General features: G+C 52.9%; 2 protein-coding genes across 3 annotated transcripts; one reads left to right on the top strand and one right to left on the bottom strand.

Annotated features, from left to right (window-relative positions):
* Window positions 1,351–10,775, top strand: YIF1B (Yip1 interacting factor homolog B, membrane trafficking protein). 2 transcript variants are annotated; one of them, XM_018062327.1, is made up of 8 exons: window positions 1,351–1,570; window positions 6,225–6,463; window positions 6,548–6,652; window positions 6,797–6,875; window positions 7,009–7,066; window positions 8,056–8,211; window positions 8,299–8,392; window positions 10,381–10,775. In XM_018062327.1, the coding sequence occupies exons 1-8, from the start codon at window positions 1,519–1,521 to the stop codon at window positions 10,534–10,536; spliced, it is 939 nt and encodes a 312-aa protein (XP_017917816.1). In that variant the 5' UTR covers window positions 1,351–1,518; the 3' UTR covers window positions 10,537–10,775. The 2 variants fall into 2 exon arrangements, with proteins under 2 accessions (XP_017917816.1, XP_017917817.1); XM_018062328.1 differs by having other exon boundaries at window positions 1,354–1,561.
* LOC102175704 (LIM domain-containing protein A) lies at window positions 10,866–11,708 on the bottom strand. The gene is made up of 4 exons (XM_005692369.3): window positions 11,572–11,708; window positions 11,356–11,456; window positions 11,147–11,227; window positions 10,866–11,012 (listed from the first exon to the last, which is right to left on the bottom strand). Exons 1-4 carry the CDS (start codon window positions 11,591–11,593, stop codon window positions 10,908–10,910), a joined length of 309 nt encoding a protein of 102 aa, XP_005692426.2. The 5' UTR covers window positions 11,594–11,708; the 3' UTR covers window positions 10,866–10,907.

The raw sequence follows: 16,691 nt of genomic DNA, 5'->3' as shown, positions 1-16,691 counted from the left end.
GACATCCTTCCGGAATACTACTCAGAAGTCATTTCTACCATTATCTTTGCCTGAGATAACTGGAGGAACTGAGGGACAGAAAAGGAGAGGCTGAGGGGGAGAAAGAGGAGGAGACAGAGTTAACCAGGGACAGACAGAGGGCAGACACAGGAGAAACTAAGGTAACAATTTTCAGGGCTCCTCACTAGCAGGTGCACCTGTGTGCGCTCAGTTGCGGAGGGTTATAGTGTTTTTGGGAAACCAGGTTAAAACACAGGAGCATTTTTATGAATTTGGGGGGAAATGTCTAAAGATAGTGTTAAAAAGAAAACCAGAGACCCCAAATGTGTCCCTTGTGCTAAAGCCCATGATACCAACACATTAGTGAAAGTCGTTCAGTCGTGTCCGACTCTTTGCGACCCCATGGACTATACAGTCTGTGGAATTCTCCAAGCCAGAATGCTGGAGTAGGTAGCCCTTCCCTTCTCCAGGGGATCTTCCCAACCCAGGGATCAAACCCAGTGCAGGTCTCCTGCATTGCAGGTGGATTAAGACCTGAGCAACCAAAGAAGCCCCATGATACCAAACCTAGATTTTAATATCTGACCTAGCTGCAATTTTGTCCTTCCCCAGGAAGGTAATCTTAATCAGCCAGTTTGGAATTTCCTGGTCAGCACCAGTAAGGTAATCTATCATATGGGACCTCTCCATTTCTACACTCCCCACTCCCACCCCCAACTCCCACCTACAAGAGTAGAAGTATTCTACATGATAGATTCTCACCTTCCCCCTAAAAGAAGGTGACCTGGCCTGAAACAATTCTTTCTTTTCTTTTGTTAATAACTTCCTTGCCTCCTTTCATAAAAACCCTGCGTTTTGTACAATTCCTACAAACTCCCTCCTATTTACTAGATGTGAGGCTGCCTAATTCATAAGTTGTTGAATAAAACTCGTTAGGTCTTCATATTTTCTCTGTTTAATTTTGTTTTTCAACAATACACCTCAAGAAAAGACAACTGGTTCTTCCCATCTAACTTGTTGGATGTCCTTTTGTCACTCTAAATAATCACTTTAATACCGAAAGTCTGGCAAAACTGTATAAGCCCCAGAGCCCGCACAACTCCACTTAGCCGCTGGGGAATACAAATGTGTCTCCTCCTGCTCCATACCCTTCTCTGGCTTCCCAGTACGCTCAGGAGCTAAATTGATCGCTTTTTACAGAGAACTCCATTTCCCATCGGCCTCTTCGCGCGACACCTACATTTCCCAGCATGCACGACACCTCCCACTCCACGGATTCTTCCCGGCTCCGCCCTCCTGGCGCTGCAGGCCTGGCACTTGCCTTACGTCACCGGCCTCCAAACTCTCCTCTTACCGCCAACTTCTCTAGGCCTCCGTGAGAGGGCGTGGCTTTTGCGCGATCGAGACGCCCATTGGCTGCCGTGTTGCCGGTAGGGCGTGGTTACGGGAGCCGGGCGGGCACATTTCGAACCGTGGCTGGGGCGGCGGCTGCGGCGGCGGTGGATACGGCGGCGAAAGATGAACCCGGCAGGCTTGGCGGCGGTGGGGACGCCCCGGCAGCGTAAGTGGCGTACGTGGCCGACCGAAGCATTCGAGAGGGCGGGGCGTGGCGGGGCCGCCTCGGCAGTTGGCGAGGTAGCCACAGGTCAGAGGTCACGAGGTCAGGGAGCTACGAGGTGTGCACAGCGCAGGGATGCCAGGTCGGGTAGGGGGCGCGTTGGGGTCGATTCTTCTTTTCCTTAGGAAATTCCTTTAGAAGAAAACAAGTTTGGGCAAGATATTGTGTGATGTGCAGAAAAACGCGACTTCCATTCATTTGTAGTTAGCCTTCTGGCCGCTCTCCACCCTTCCGTGGCCTTGCGCGGTTGCCCACGCACCACAGGAAGGCATTTATAGTGCTATAGCCCTACGTGATCACAGAGGGCCGTGTTTACTCCTCATTTAAGATTTGAACCTGGATTTACTGTGCTGCTTTCCCGTGTCTGTGCATTTCTAAGTTCCTCTTCATCTCCAGGAGTGTCCGTGTATCTCGTTTATTCATTCAGCGTATCTTGCTTCAACTCACTTGTGCCAGGCCCTGTGCTGGTGGAATTTGAATACCCAGTGGTAGTCTACAACTTGACAACTTACAGCGCAGAATCTAGTGGAAAGACAGACACTAAACTCGGAAGTAAACTAGTCAGCAAGATAATTTGGGAAGTAATTAGAACTGTAAAGGGAGTAAATTGGAAATTGATGGGGCGGGGGGCGGGGTGTGGGGGGCAGTTGAGTAGGCCTCAAGTCATGATGCCTGCATTCCTCCCTTCAACCTTTGTTAAGATATCTGGTTGGCCCTCTGGTAGGGGACCTTGGGGACACAGACGTGCCCATCAGTCCTGCTTCCTGTCTTCATGGAGCTGCCAGTACAAAGCGGAAGACAGCAACAGTCTAGTGTGATGGAGCTATGTGCAGGCGTAGGGCTCAGGGCTGGGATGGGGGAAGCACAGTCAGAGAGCTTATGACTGGGATGGAGGTGTGCGTTAGCCAGATTAGGAAACTTGACCCAGCCCTGCCCTGTCAGTGAAGCTTCCTGGAAGAGGTACAGCTGATGAGGAATGAGAAGGGGATTTGTGATGAGAGGGAAAAGCCTGGGAGGCTTGTGCTGAGGAAACAAGTAGACAAATGAAGATAGATTTAGAAATTGTGTTAACTGCTTAAAAGAGAAAAAAGAACCACTGGATATTATGAGAAAGAGCAAGGTAGGGCTAGGGCTTCATATGGAGGATAAGGAAGGTCTCTTGAGAAGGAGTCTTTTGAGCTGAGACCAGGAGCTCTATTGGCCAGTGTTAATTGTGGGAACGTGTTCCAGGGTGATAGCACTGTCTCTTCTAAAGCTTGAGGAGGCGAGGAGCTTGGCAGGGTCAGGGCCCGAGAAGTGGAGGCCCTTGTGGCCAGGTGGAATGAGTCCCAAGAGAGGTAACAAACCAGGTTGGTTGGCAGGGCTGGGTCATGCAGGGCCTCATAGGCATTTGGGTTTTATTCTCAGTGCAGTGGGCAATGATCTTAGGCAGAGGGCATGAAATACTCTCTGCTGGGCCCAAGGATGAACAGGGGAACCTGGTAGGACATTTAATTCAGGTGCAAGATGACAGAATCTGAGAAAGGAGGGTAACATTGAGACATGGTGGGTGAGAACCAATGTCAGAGGTAAAGGCCCAGGGGCAGCCAGAGGGCTGTGGCAGGATATGGTGGCTAGAGACAGCCCAGGGCATCAGGTGGGTGGTTTTGAAAGCCAGGAGTGTGGTGAGATTGCCCTAGGTGAGAGAAGGGTAAGGGTGAAAAATTGGGTCACACAGTTCGGGGAGCTGGAGAGAAATCAGTGACTGAGGGACTGATCAGACCATCGGTTCCATAAAGGCATGAGCTGTTCCCTTTTGTTCACTGCTGTAGCCACTTTGCCTGCCAGCAGAGCCTAACACACAGAGGGGCTCAGTCGATGTTTGTGGGACTCCGACAGGAGAGAGAAAAAGGTAGTACGGTGTCTCAGAAGCCAAGAAAGCAGATACTGAGTCAGAGGTTGGCATTTGTGGCAAGGACCTCAGTGCTGCCAAGGGCCTTGAGTCCGAGCAGAGAAGAATAACAGCCCCGGCCTGGTGGTGCAGGTACATTTAAGGGACCAGTGAGAGCAGAACCCCAACTGCCAAGGTCAGAGGTGGTGACAAAGAGGAAGGAAGGGCTTATGCCCAAGCTTTCAGGAAACCAGTCCTTTGGCCAGGAGTGGGAGAGGGAAAGAGAAGTGGTGCTCAGGGACAAGTGGGCCAGGGCCGGCGCTATTGGCTTTGAGATCAAGGACTTCCCTGGGTCTGTTCTCAGGCTACACATAACGAAGAGGAAGAGTTGAGAGGCTGATAACTGATGGCAGGTGATGAGATGGATTGCTCTTCTATGGGCCAGGCCAGGGGCTGAGCAGTTTATGAGTGTCACTTTGCCCCAGAGAGTGGACACCTTTCCACCAAAAAGAAAATGGAGGTGTGAAGAAAGCCGTGATGTGGATTATTTGACCCCTCTCCCCCATCCCATTCTTATCCTACTGCCCTTTGCCCACCATGGCACTTGGCACAGAGGAGGCGCTCAGTAAATTTGCTGTGGAGGCATCGCTTTGGGTTGGGGTGCTGGAGCCAGAGCGCTGGGTTCAGAGCCTCCCTCTTCATATTCCCCATCTCTGTAGACAGCACCCCACCCACTCAGATCAGAATCTGGGAAGACAATGTGGACTCCTCCCTCTTCCTTACCCTCCCCCAGCCAAGCACACTTCCCGAAATCCTGCCCTACCTCCAGATTCATTCAGAATCAGCGACACCCCCTACCCGCCGCAATGCCCATCTCATCCATCTCTCCTACCTAGACCATCTTCTCGCTTCCTTCCTCTCCTCTCCCTGTCCCGGCCTCCCCAGCCTGTTCCCCATATGAAGCAGAGGGACCTTTCGAAAACTTGAGACCCAGCTCTGCTTCATGCTCTCTGTATGATTTTGGGCAAGGACCTGAACCTCTTTGGGGGCATCCCATCTGTAAAGGAGAAGGCAATGGCACCCCACTCCAGTACTCTTGCCTGAAAAATCCCATGGATGGAGGAGGCTGGTAGGCTACAGTCCATTGGGTCGCAAAGAGTCGGACACGACTGAGCGACTTCACTTTCACGCATTGGAGAAGGAAATGGCAACCCACTCCAGTGTTCTTGCCTGGAGAATCCCAGGGACGGGGGAGGCTGGTGGGGTGCCATCTATGGGGTCACACGGAGTCAGACACGACTGAAGCGACTTAGCAGCAGCATCTATAAAATGGGATGATGGTATCACCAGCACAGAATGGGTTGTTGTGAGGATTAAATGAGTTCATCCACAGTGTTTAGAACATGGCCTGATGTGATTTCAGTGGTCAGTTGGGGCTTAATTATTATAACATTTAACAGGTCGACCTCGGGTGGAATCCTGTTCTGTCACTCCCTTTGCACAAGTCATTTAGCCTCTCTTTATTTATTTATCTATTTAGTTACTTGGCTAAGTCAGGTCTTAGTTGCCACACGTGAGATCTAGTTCCCTGACCAGGGATCGAACCCAGGCCCCCCTGCATTGAGAGCACAGAATCTCAGCCACTGGACCACCAGGGAAGTCCCCATTTAGCGTCTAAGCCTGAGTTTCCACATCTGTAAAATGGGAATGGCCATTTACTCATTCATCAGGTTTTTTTTTTAATCAAGCATCTACTCCAGCCTTGTTCTAGAGGCTAGGGCTTCAGCCACAAACAAGACAGAGCTCTTTACCTTGGTGGGGAGACAGTGAAACAAGAGAAATTAAATAGCTAGTATGTCAGCTGGTGCTGAGTTCCATAGATACAAATTAAGTGCAGAAAGGGAATGGGGGGTGTTACCCAGGGAGATGCAGCTGTAGACAGGATAGTTGGGGAAGGTCCCATGGAGCCAAGACTTCAAGGGGAAGAGAGTCCTGAGGGTGTCTGAAGCAAGAGCTTCAGAGGAACTGCCAGTGAAGAGGGCCTGAGATGGAAGGTGCCTGTTGTGTTCAGTGAGCAATAGGCCCCTGCGGTTGGAGCTGAATGATTAAGAGGGAACAGGAAGACAGACTGTTAGACAGTCTGTCTTGCTGTAAAATGCTTAGTACAGGACTTTGTGCAGTCAACCCCAGTACATAGTGGCCATCACTGTCATCATCATCATCGTTATTTGGAAGGATGGATGGATGGATGGATGGCAGAGGCCTCCCAGACCTGACTGGACAACCCTAAGTTCAGTTAAGTTCAGTCGTTCAGTTGTGTCCGACTCTTTGCGACCCTATGGACTGCAGCACGTCAGGCCTCCTTTGTCCATCACGAACTCCCGGAGCTTGCTCAAACTCATGTCCATCGAGTCGGTGATGCCATCCAACCATCTCATCCTGTGTCATCCCCTTCTCCTCATGCCTTCAATCCTTCCCAGCATCAGGGTCTTTGCCAATGAGTCAGTTCTTCACATCAGGTGGCCAAAGTATTGGAGTTTCAGCTTCAGCATCAGTCCTTCCAATGAATATTCAGAACTGATTTCCATGCAGTCCAAGGGACTCTCAAGAGTCTTCTCCAATACCACAGTTGGTTAGATAACCCATCTGACGTGAAAACCAGCACCCCACTGTAGCAGGAGCCAGAGGGAGAGCTTCTGACAAATGAATGAGGCTCCCACCCTTCTTCCCCTGCAGCCTCGAAGCGGAGGGTTCCTGTGTCCCAGCCAGGCATGGCTGACCCCCACCAGCTTTTTGATGACACGAGTTCATCCCAGAGCCGGGGCTATGGGGCCCAGAGGGTGCCCGGTGGCCTGGGCTACCCTGCAGCCTCCGCCTCGCCCCAGGGGGCCTTCCTGGCTGATCCTGTGTCCAACATGGCCATGGCCTATGGGAGCAGCCTCGCTGCGCAGGGCAAGGAGCTGGTGGATAAAAACGTGAGTGGGCCGGGCTGGTGGGAGTTGGGGGGCCAGGCGGGGGCTGTGGGGCCAGGGCTTCAGGTTTGAGCTCTGCCTCCCCAGATCGACCGCTTCATCCCTGTCACCAAGCTCAAGTATTACTTCGCCGTGGACACCATGTACGTGGGCAAAAAGCTGGGCCTGCTCGTCTTTCCCTACCTACACCAGGTGAGCATGGCCCCCCAGGGCACATGATGGGCAGGGGTAAAGGAGACTGAGGAGCAGGCCAGATAGATTGGCCCCGAGAGAGGGCTTGCAAGGGGGCAGGCACCTCGCTCCAGGTCCTGCCTGCTCCCCCCACTCTCCCCACAGGACTGGGAGGTGCAGTACCAGCAGGACACGCCGGTGGCCCCCCGCTTTGACGTCAACGCTCCTGACCTCTACATTCCAGGTTTCATCCCACCCACCTCCACCCGGCGACCTCCTCCCTCCGGGCGGGCCTGTCTCGGGCAGACGTTTAGGTGCCCGGAGGCCCCGATGGTCCTTCTTCTTCTGACCAGTGTCTGTGTGTCTGCCTCCCACAGCCATGGCTTTCATCACCTACGTCTTAGTGGCTGGCCTGGCGCTGGGGACCCAGGATAGGTAAGAGAGGCCTGGGGTCAGCTGAGTGGTGTGGGGTTTGTGGCATGGGGGGGACAGTCAAGAAGGTCTCTTTGGTTCCCCTGGGTCAGAACAGTCCTATCGTGTAGCCAGTTGGCCCAAGACAGAGCCCTCAGTACCCTCAGGGTTGCCTTCGCCTCTTTCTTCTTCCCCACTCATGTGCAGCCCATCACCCCACCCTGTGGCAGGTGACACTGAATCTAGCCTTCCCCTGGCCTCTCCTAACTAACTGCCCGGCCCCCACACACCCCCTGCACCCCAACTCCAACAGGAAGGTCTTGTCTGAGAGGTGGGCCTGGCCGTGCCAACCCCCCTCCGCCCCCTGCTCAGATGCTGTCCCCAGACCATGCCCCAGCTCCAGAGCCTATCACTGCCCGCCTGCAGTCTCTCTCTGCCCCTTCCCTTCACTCTGCTGAGCCACTCTGGTCCTCTTTCTGTTTCTGCCAAGGACCTGGGCTGCCTCCCCAGGGTCTTTGCACACCTGGTTCCCTTTGCTGAGGAGTGTGTTCCTCCCCACTCCTCATGTCTCCACTGTGCTGGTACTGCTTCAGGGAAGCCTCCCCACCCTCCAGCCTGGGTCAGGCCCCCACCTCTTGCTCACAGACCCCTGTTCATTACCTTCGTGGCATGGAAAACCATTGTCATTACAGCCATGAATGGTTGAGGCTGGGGATATGGCAGAGGTCTCCTTCCCCTATCAGCTCCTTACTCCTTCAAGCCTCAGCTCAAGTGCCCCTCCTCTCGGACACTCTCCCTCCCCATGGGGTCACACACATGCCCCGCCCTGTACTTAGCCCCATCCCGGCCTGACCTCTCTGGGCTGTTACTCAGGATGGGATTTCCAGGACAGGGCCCACATCCATCTTGGTCCCTGCCGAGTCTCTAGCGCCCACCCCACCCCCAGAGGCTGTCTCCCCTGCTCTGGGAAGGTCTGGGCCAGCCAGCTGGCTGACAGAGCTCGGGCGTCGCAGGTTCTCTCCCGACCTCCTGGGGCTGCAGGCGAGCTCGGCGTTGGCCTGGCTGACAGTGGAGGTGCTGGCCATCCTGCTCAGCCTCTACCTTATCACTGTCAACACAGACCTCAGCACTATCGACCTGGTGGCTTTCCTGGGCTACAAGTATGTTGGGTGAGTACCCCCTCTGCCTCCCCGCTGCCAGCCTCCAGCCCCGGGGCCTCGTCCTCAGACCAGCCTTCCCCCCCTCTCTCCCCACAGGATGATTGGTGGGGTCCTCATGGGCCTGCTCTTTGGGAAGATCGGCTACTACCTGGTGCTGGGCTGGTGCTGTGTGTCCATCTTTGTGTTCATGGTGAGCTGGGGCTCAAGGGAGGGTGGAACTCTGGGCACAGGCCTTCTGGAGAGTTGGGGGTCCCTAGGGTCATCTAAGCAAGGGATGTCAGGCGGGAGTTTAGACCCAGAGCCATACTGGTGAACTGAGGAGTCCTGGAGTGGCTGCCCTAGCCTTGGGGTCCAGAGAGCTTCCCAGAAGAGGGGGGTGTCTGGGCGGTTGCTGAAGGGAGAGGAGGAGCCAGCCAGTGGACTGTCACTCCACTTTTCTTGTATGGTGGGCTTTCCTTCCAGAATTTCCTTTAGGATGAAAAGAGTATAGTGTCCTTGAAATAGCTTCTCTGAGAGTCCTTTCAGCTGGTATAGAAGGGCTGGTTAGGAGCCCTGGGATACACCAGGCCTGGCTTTAACCCCAGGCCTCGCTGGCTCCTGGGCAGCTCACTTCCTCTCTTTAAACATGTTTCCCCTTTTCTGAAAAGCTTGTTGTTGTTTAGTTGCTAAGTCATGTCTGACTCTTTGTGACCGTGTGGGTTGTATAGCCCACCACATTCTTCTGTCCAAGGGATTTCCCAGGCAAGAATACTTGAATGGGTTGCCATTTCCTCCTCCAGGAGATCTTCCTGATGCAGGGATTGAAACTGTCTCTGGCTTGGCAGGCAGATTCTTTACCACTGAGCCACCAGGGAAACCTTTGTAAAATGGGGTGATAATAATTCCACTTCAGGGTGCTGAAAGAATCAGTGTGAGCAAGTGTTAAGTGGTTCAGTTGTTCAGTCATGTGTGACTCTTTGTGACCCCATGAATGGCAGCACTCCAGACTTCCCTGTCCTTCACTGTCTCCCAGAGTTTGCTTAAACTCATGCCCATTGAGTCACTGATGCCATCCAAGCATCTCATCCTCTTTCGCCCCCTTCTCCTGGGCGACAAGAGACTGAGCCAGACTTGCCTGTGAGTGTTTGGGAGTCTCCAGCGGACGCATGGGTCAACAGTGGCCTGCTGCAGGGTCCTGATAGTAGCAGTCCCGGGAGGCATGTGGCACGCTGGCATAAGTCCTTTTTGAGGAGATCGCCCTTACCCTTACCATAGAGCCTATAACCTACCATAAAGACTGCAGACTCTAGGACTGGGCCACTGCAGGCCAAACTACAGGGAGGGAGCACAGCCCCACCCATCAGCAGAAAATTGGATTTAATAATTTACTGAGCATGGCCCTGCCCACCAGAGCTAGACTCCTGTTTTCCCCACATCCAGTCCCTCCCATCAGGAAACTTGCACAAGCCTCTTATCTTCATCCATCAGAGGGCAGACAGAATGAAAACCACAATCACAGAAAACTAACCAAAATGATCACATGGATCACAGCCTTGTGTAACTCAATGAAACTATGAGCCATGCCGTGTAAGGCCAGCCGAGAGACAGGTCATGGTGGCGGGTTCTGACAAACTGGTCCACTGGAGAAGGAAATGGCAAACCACTTCAGCATTCTTGCCATGAGATCCCCATGAACGTATGAAAAGTGTGAGGAGCAGAAAGCAAAAGCTAGTGACTGGTGGGCCAGATCTGCCCCACAGATAAACTTCAATTTACATGTCATTATTTACAACTTTCAGTTCAGTCGCTCAGTCGTGTCCAACTTTAGGGGCGGTTTAAACAAAACAGTTGGGGAGAAAAAATGGCATTTCGAGCTTGTGTTAAAAAGTCGTCAAGTGCAGTACAAGCTAATGGTGGCCAAAGGGCCAAGTCTGGCCATCCCTTTGGGCCCGGCGTTCACACTAAAGTTCCCCACTTCACCAACTTAAGGCCCTGGCTTGGCAGTTGAGTTTGGAAACCTCACATTTTCTCCTAAGTCCTGGGAGGACAAGGAGGTCCTCCCTGTGTGTTAGGAGATCTAAGAGAAACCCGAGGCTCCCCAGGAGCAGACTTGAGCCCAGCCACTCTATGAAGGAAGGGTGGGGAACCTGCAGTCCCGAAGGAGGCCGGGCTCAAGAGCGATCTCCCTCCCCGGTCCAGATCCGGACACTGCGGCTGAAGATCCTGGCGGAGGCGGCGGCCGAGGGCATCCCGGTGCGTGGGGCGCGGAACCAGCTGCGCATGTACTTGACCATGGCCGTGGCGGCGGCGCAGCCCCTGCTCATGTACTGGCTCACCTTCCACCTGGTGCGGTGAGAGCGGCCCCGCGACGCCTCCCGCCGCTGCTGCTTCCGGCGGCCGCCGCCCCCTCACCCCCACCGGCGATGCCGCCACAGCTCATCTCCCGGCCACCTGCCGGCCACCGGGGGCGCCCCGCAGCCCGAGCCCCTCCCACCCTCCCCGCCCTCGCCGAGGTGCTGAGATCTCCAGCTGCACAGGCCGCCCCCCAGCAGGGCGGCCACCGTTCCAGAAACAATAAACCGTGACGGACACGGCGTAGCCGGCTTCTCCTTGGCGCGCGGTGTCCAGCAGGGGGCAGGCCCGGCCCGGGGACCGCTCGCGGCGCCTCGCAACCAGAAGGCGACCAGGAGGCCGAGCAAAGGTTTAATGAGCCCCGCCCAGACCCATCAGTGGGAAGCCTTCTTCTTCCCTTCCTCCTTCTTCTTCTTCTCCTTTTTCACCTTGGGCTTCTTGACCTTGCCTGAGGCGCTCTTGTGCGGCTCCGAGCCGGGCTGTGGGGCCGGGAGCAGTGGGGGTAGGAGGGGAGAGAGGGTTCCGCCTGTGAGTCCTCGGCCCGCGTTCCGGGCTGGGACTCCGCCCTCACTTGGGGCGCCGGGCACCCGCTACAGAGGGGGAAGCCTCTTACCTTCGCCTCATTTTCCGAATCGCTGGAGCTGCTGCTGGAATCTGAGGCGCTCCCTTGGCCGTGGCCATGGCCGTGGTGATGCTAGTTGGGAGGCACACCAGTGAGGCGAGGGGACCCCTTTCCCAGCTCCCACTCCCCCCAAGTCGGAGGCCCCAGACCAAGCAGGGTCCTGGGGTCAAAAAGCAATTCCCAGGAATGAGGTGACTTACCTTTAGGTTATCAGCTGACCCGCCCTGAACTTTGGGGGCGCTGTGCTTGGGGTCTCCCACCTTGCCTGCCCCTTGGGGCTTCTTGGAGGTGGACTCCACGGCTGCAGGGAGAAGAGACATTGGATGGGTTGGCGCAGGCGCAGAAAATGCCCCCCTTGGGGGCAGACCCTTGGGCTTGATTCTGGCCCTCAAGCTCCCCACTCCACAGCAGCGCACCTGCCGATAGGTCGAACTCCATGGTAGTGAGAGGTGTGTATGCAGGGCCAGAGCGCTGGAGCAGGGTTGCAAGGGTAGGGGGCGGGCCTTGGGGAGGGCCAGTGGGCCTGCCAGGAAGTTCTGAGAAGCCCCACCCGACCTCTGTTCAAAGTCCTTAATCCTGACTCATTGCCCCTCCCCGGCACCGCCCAACTGGTCCTCTGGGAAACGGGGAGGGCGTACGGTTAACTGCTATGCTCCCCGACACCTCACCCACCCTGTGTTGTTCAGTCGTGTCCGACTCCATGGACTGCAGCAAGCCAGGGTTCTCTGTCCTTCACCTTCTACTGTAGCTTATTCAAACTCGTATCCATCGAGTCAGTATTGCTATCCAATCATCTCGTCCTCTGTCGTCCCCTTCTGCCTTCGGTCTTCCCCAGCATCAGGGTCTTTTCCAGTGAGTCGACTCTTGGCATCAGATGGCCAAAGTATTGGAGCCTCAGCTTCAGTTTCAGTCCTTCCAGTGAATATTCAGGACTGATTTCCTTTGGGATTGACTGGTTTGATCTCCTTTCAGTCCAAGGGACTTGGGGTTGGGAGAGGAGTATGGGCCAGTGAGGATTTCTGGGGAGGGGACTACTAGCAGTGTTGAAAAGTGAAGTCACTTAGTCCTGTCTGACTTTTTGTGACCCCATGGGCTGTAGCCTACCACACTCCTCCACCCATGGGATTTTCCAGGCAAGAGTACTGGAGTGGGGTGCCATTTCCTTCTCCAGAGAATCTTCCCTACCCAGGGATCAAATCCTGTCTTGTAGGCAGACCCTTTACTGTCTGAGCCACCAGGGAAATCCAGCTAGCTTCTGCTAAAGGGTCGGATGCTTGCACTTGAAGAAATGAGAGAAAGGGTGCCTCTGCATGCTCTCTGTACCATGATAATACTGACACTCCTTGTGTACTTTTGTGCCTGGCGCTGTTCCAAGGGCTTCTTGTACATTAACTCACTGTAACATTGCCTCTGGCCTGGTGAGCAGAGTCTGAAAGGAAGAAAAGCATGAACCTGGGAACCAGTCTCATGATTTGAAGTCCATCTTTATTACCTAGTAGTGCTTCCCAGGTGGCTCAGTGGTAAAGAATCTGTCTGCCATTGCAGGAGATGCAGGTTTAATCCCTGGGTCGGGAAGATCCCCTGGAGTAGGAAATGACAGCCCACTCCAGTATTCTTGCCTGGGAAATCCCATGGACAGGAGCCTGGCAGGCTACAGTCCATGGGGTTGCAAAAGAGGTAGACACCACTTATCAACTAAACAACAACAGAATGATCTGGGGAAGTTACTTCCCCTCTCTGTGCCTCATCTGTGCCTCATCTGTAAATGATAACTACCATATGGCGTTGATGTAAGAATCAAATGGATTAGTTTCCTACAACCATGCCTGCACACAGTTACTAGCAGTACTTTGAGTGTTTGGTTTTTAAGTAAAAGGTAGGTATGGTGGCTATCCCTATTTTACAGATGAGAAAACTGAGGGACCAGTTAAGATGATGGGGGACAGGACTTCCCTGGTGGTCCAGTAGTTAAGAATACGCCTACCAATACAAGGGACATGGGTTCAATCCCTGGTCAGGGAACTAAGATCCTACATGCTGCACGGCAACTAAGTCCATGTGCCACAGTGAACACCCAGCACAGCCAAAAAAAGAAAGAAAGAAAAAAAAAAAAGATGGTGAGGAGCAGAAACAGTAATGAACAGATTAGAACTAAGATTCAAACCCAGGCAGTATAGCGCATGTCCAAGTGTAGCCCTTTGGCCTCACCCTGGGGGAGGGAGCACTTAGTAGAAGGGACAGCCACGGGAGCCCAGCCTTCCCTCCCCACACTGCGTGGGGCCCAGATTAGGCTCAGGGAGGAGTTGGGGGCCTGAGTCATCTGTTCCAATTGCTGTGAGGCTAACTGTCCTTAAGAGTCCCTCTCCAGCCCAGCCCTTCCCTGCCGCCGACCTGGCTGCTGGACCCGCAGAAGTGGTAGGCAGGGCTTGTCCTTAGGCCTGAGGATAATGACAAATGCCGTTATCAGCCTTGTGCACTCAGGTCTCTGCTCCAAAGTCCATTCCTTAGAGGAGCCTGCCCTGACTGCCAACTCCACGGAGCCTCGTCACTCGGTCCCCTTTCCCCTGGCTCAATGACCAGCATAGACAGCCCTTGCTTCCCACTCTCTGAGATTATCTTTATTCTGATTCCCTCAGCACATGATAAATTTTATAATAAAATCTATTGAGTATCCACTGTGTGTCCAGCACAATTCAAATGCTGGGGGCACAGAAGTGAATAAAACCAGCAAAAATCCCAGCCCTATGGAATTGACATTCTAGTGGGGGAACATGGCAAAATGTAGAGTATGTTAGAAAAAGCTGGAAATGAAACTGTCCAACAGCTGGTGAATAGACATACGCAATGTGATAGATCCGTTCATACAATGGAATATTATTCAGCAATAAAAGGGAATGAACTCCTGGTATTTATGTAGCAACAGCTACATAAACCTCAAAAACATTATGCTGGGTGAAAGAAGCCAGACACCAGAGACTACATGTCATATGACACCATTCATATGAATATTCAGAAAAGACAATTACAGAGCTAGAAAGTCGATTAGTGGTTGCTGGGAGCTGAGTGTGGGAACGGTGACTAGCTCTAAATTGGCCCTGAGGGATCTTACTTGGTGAAGGTGATGAAAATGTTCTAAAACAGATCTATGGTGATAGTTGCACCACTTGGTAAAATTACTAAAAATCCTTGGATGTTTGAAATGGGTTTTATGTAACCGATAACAGCTTTATTTTTTTTCAAGTAATATGTATTAGGAGAAATACAGTAAGAAAGGGAATTAGGTAATAACTACATAGTATGTTTGGGAGGCACTGGATTTCAGATAGAGTTACCAGGAAAGCCACACTGAAGTATTTTTTGTTAAGGTCTGAAGGTCAGAAAATAAGCCACACAAGCACATGGAAGCGTATCTAGGCAGAAGGAACGGCCAGCGCAAAGGCCCTGAGGCAGGAATGTGTCTGTGAGCCTGAAGAGCTGGAGGGAAAGAGGTGGGAGACGAGGGCAGACGACAACCGGGGCAGGGGGGCTGTGTGGGGGAAATGTCATGTAAATCAAAGATCTTTGGTCTTTGAGTGAGAAGAGGAGGTGAATGGAGATTGTGGCTTTGCCGACAACCACATGCAGGATATGAGAGGCAGTGTCTGTCTCTCCTGGCAGAAAAGAAATTTCAGGAGGGTGGGGGTTTCATTGCTTTGCTCAGTGCCAAACGGTATGACTCAGAGTCAGTGCTCCCTATCATTTGGTCAATTAGGCGACCTGCTGCTGGGCAGTGTGGTGTCCACAGGTTCGAGCAAGCCTAGAATGGCTGTGAGCTCAGTGAATCTTCGCTCTACCCCTTACTGCTCTGTGGACCATTTGGTCAGTCACTGGCCCTCATTGTTCTCCTCTGTCAAATGGAGTTTACCTCACCAGGCAAATGGTTTTGCATGGAGCCTGTCTGGGACAAGGTAAATCGATATTTGATAAATGTTAGTGGCTCCTTTGGGTGCTTTTTTTTTTTTTTTGCTACACTGGATCTTTGTTGCTTTCTCTAGTTGTGGTGAGTGGGGGCTACTCTTGGTTGAGGTTGCTCGGGCTTCTTGTAGCGGTGGCTTCTCTTGTTGCAGAGCACAGGCTTTGTGGAGTTGCTCCTTGTCTTGTGGAATCTTCTGGGACCAGGGATCAAACCCCCATCCCCTGCATTATCAGGCCGATTCCTAACCACTGCACCACGAAGGAAGTCATAAATGTTAGTTTCAACTATGATCCATACACACAGTCTGATTATTCCTCATGAAACTGATAATACAATCCTCATGGTAAAGGAACTGTAGGACACTGGGCTAGTAGGGAGTGGGGCAGCAGTGTGAGACCTTCCAGACCCAAGATGAGGTAAGCTCTTCACTACTGTGCTAAATAAAATGGGGTGAGCGGGTCCCGGGAGACCTTGGACTGGGCCTCCAGATCCCCACCTGTTTGCTTTATTATAATACATTTAGGATGTGGCAGCTTTCTCAGGGACTTTAAAGACAGAGGCTTGACGACAGAGCTTCACTTTTCTCTCCGGCAAGAGCCTGAGCTGGTGGGAGTCCAGAGCAGGTGATGGGAGGCTCTGTGAGGTCATCCAGGAACGAGGTTCCCTGTCTGGGTGCTCTGCATCCCTCCAGGATGCTGCCCCCAGGCCTCTGGGGAAGCTGGTACCCACCATCTGCTTCTCAGGAAGGGAAGGGCAGTGGAGGGCACACGGCTTCCTTTTTTCTTTTCTGAATTTGGTTAATCTCAAATGGCCATTCACACATACGTTAAACACATTGTGACTTTTTCTTTGGCTGTGTCACTTGGCACATAGCGTTAGTTCCCTGAACAGGGATTACAACCTGCACCCCCTGCGGTGGAAGCACAGAGTCTTAACCACTGGACTGCCAGGGACGTCTCACCACTTCTTTTTAAAGACCCGATGACCTGGAGGCATCACACACCCTTTCAGTCTGAATTTATTCACCTGGTCACATTCAACTGCAAGAGAGGGAAATCAGAGTTCCAAGTGGGGCAGCCACATCCCCGCTAAAATCTGGGGACTTTTATTACTGAAAGGAAAAAAGAGAAATGGGATAAGGAGCCCATCTATCAATATTCCTGTCGATGGCAGTGAGAGACCCTTAATCGTCTACTCTGGAGGGATTACAAATGGGAGATGAGATTTAAGCTGGGAAGGTGTATGTAAAGGCTTGGATGAAACACACAGGTGTGGGCTTGTGAGACAAGGCCACGTCCATCTGCTCTTTGGAGGGAGAGTTCCCTGTCATTCACTTCTCATCTTCCATGGCTAACAGAAGCAGAGATGGAAGCTTATGCCTGTCCTCCCCAGGCCCTGCCTGCTCCTGGCATCCTATGGTACTGCTCTCCCCTGCTTGTTTCCTCATTGTTTTCGCCTAAAATGACTTGGTCCTAAGAGTATTAGCAATGCCTTCTCCTTTGTAGGACACAGTTTCCAGCTGGCCTGCGATCTCCATGTCATTCACAGCTAGATCAGCTCACCCTTTCGCCAACATTTCAC

Source organism: Capra hircus, chromosome 18, assembly GCF_001704415.2.
Source record: "Capra hircus breed San Clemente chromosome 18, ASM170441v1, whole genome shotgun sequence".
Classification (NCBI taxonomy): Eukaryota; Metazoa; Chordata; class Mammalia; order Artiodactyla; family Bovidae; genus Capra; species Capra hircus.
This window is presented reverse-complemented; position numbering and strand designations above follow the sequence as displayed.

What these genes read in the sequence shown, in the direction of transcription:
- YIF1B (XM_018062327.1), top strand. Translation starts at nt 1,519, where the DNA reads ATGAACCCGGCAGGCTTGGCGGCGGTGGGGACGCCCCGGCAGCGTAAG. An exon ending in TCCTGACCTCTACATTCCAG is followed by an intron (nt 6,876 to 7,008) that starts GTTTCATCCCAC and finishes TGCCTCCCACAG; the next exon opens with CCATGGCTTTCATCACCTAC. An exon ending in GCGCTGGGGACCCAGGATAG is followed by an intron (nt 7,067 to 8,055) that starts GTAAGAGAGGCC and finishes CGGGCGTCGCAG; the next exon opens with GTTCTCTCCCGACCTCCTGG.
- LOC102175704 (XM_005692369.3), bottom strand. Translation starts at nt 11,593, where the DNA reads ATGGAGTTCGACCTATCGGCAG. An exon ending in GGAGTTCGACCTATCGGCAG is followed by an intron (nt 11,457 to 11,571) that starts GTGCGCTGCTGT and finishes TTCTCCCTGCAG; the next exon opens with CCGTGGAGTCCACCTCCAAG. An exon ending in ATTCGGAAAATGAGGCGAAG is followed by an intron (nt 11,013 to 11,146) that starts GTAAGAGGCTTC and finishes CCGGCCCCACAG; the next exon opens with CCCGGCTCGGAGCCGCACAA.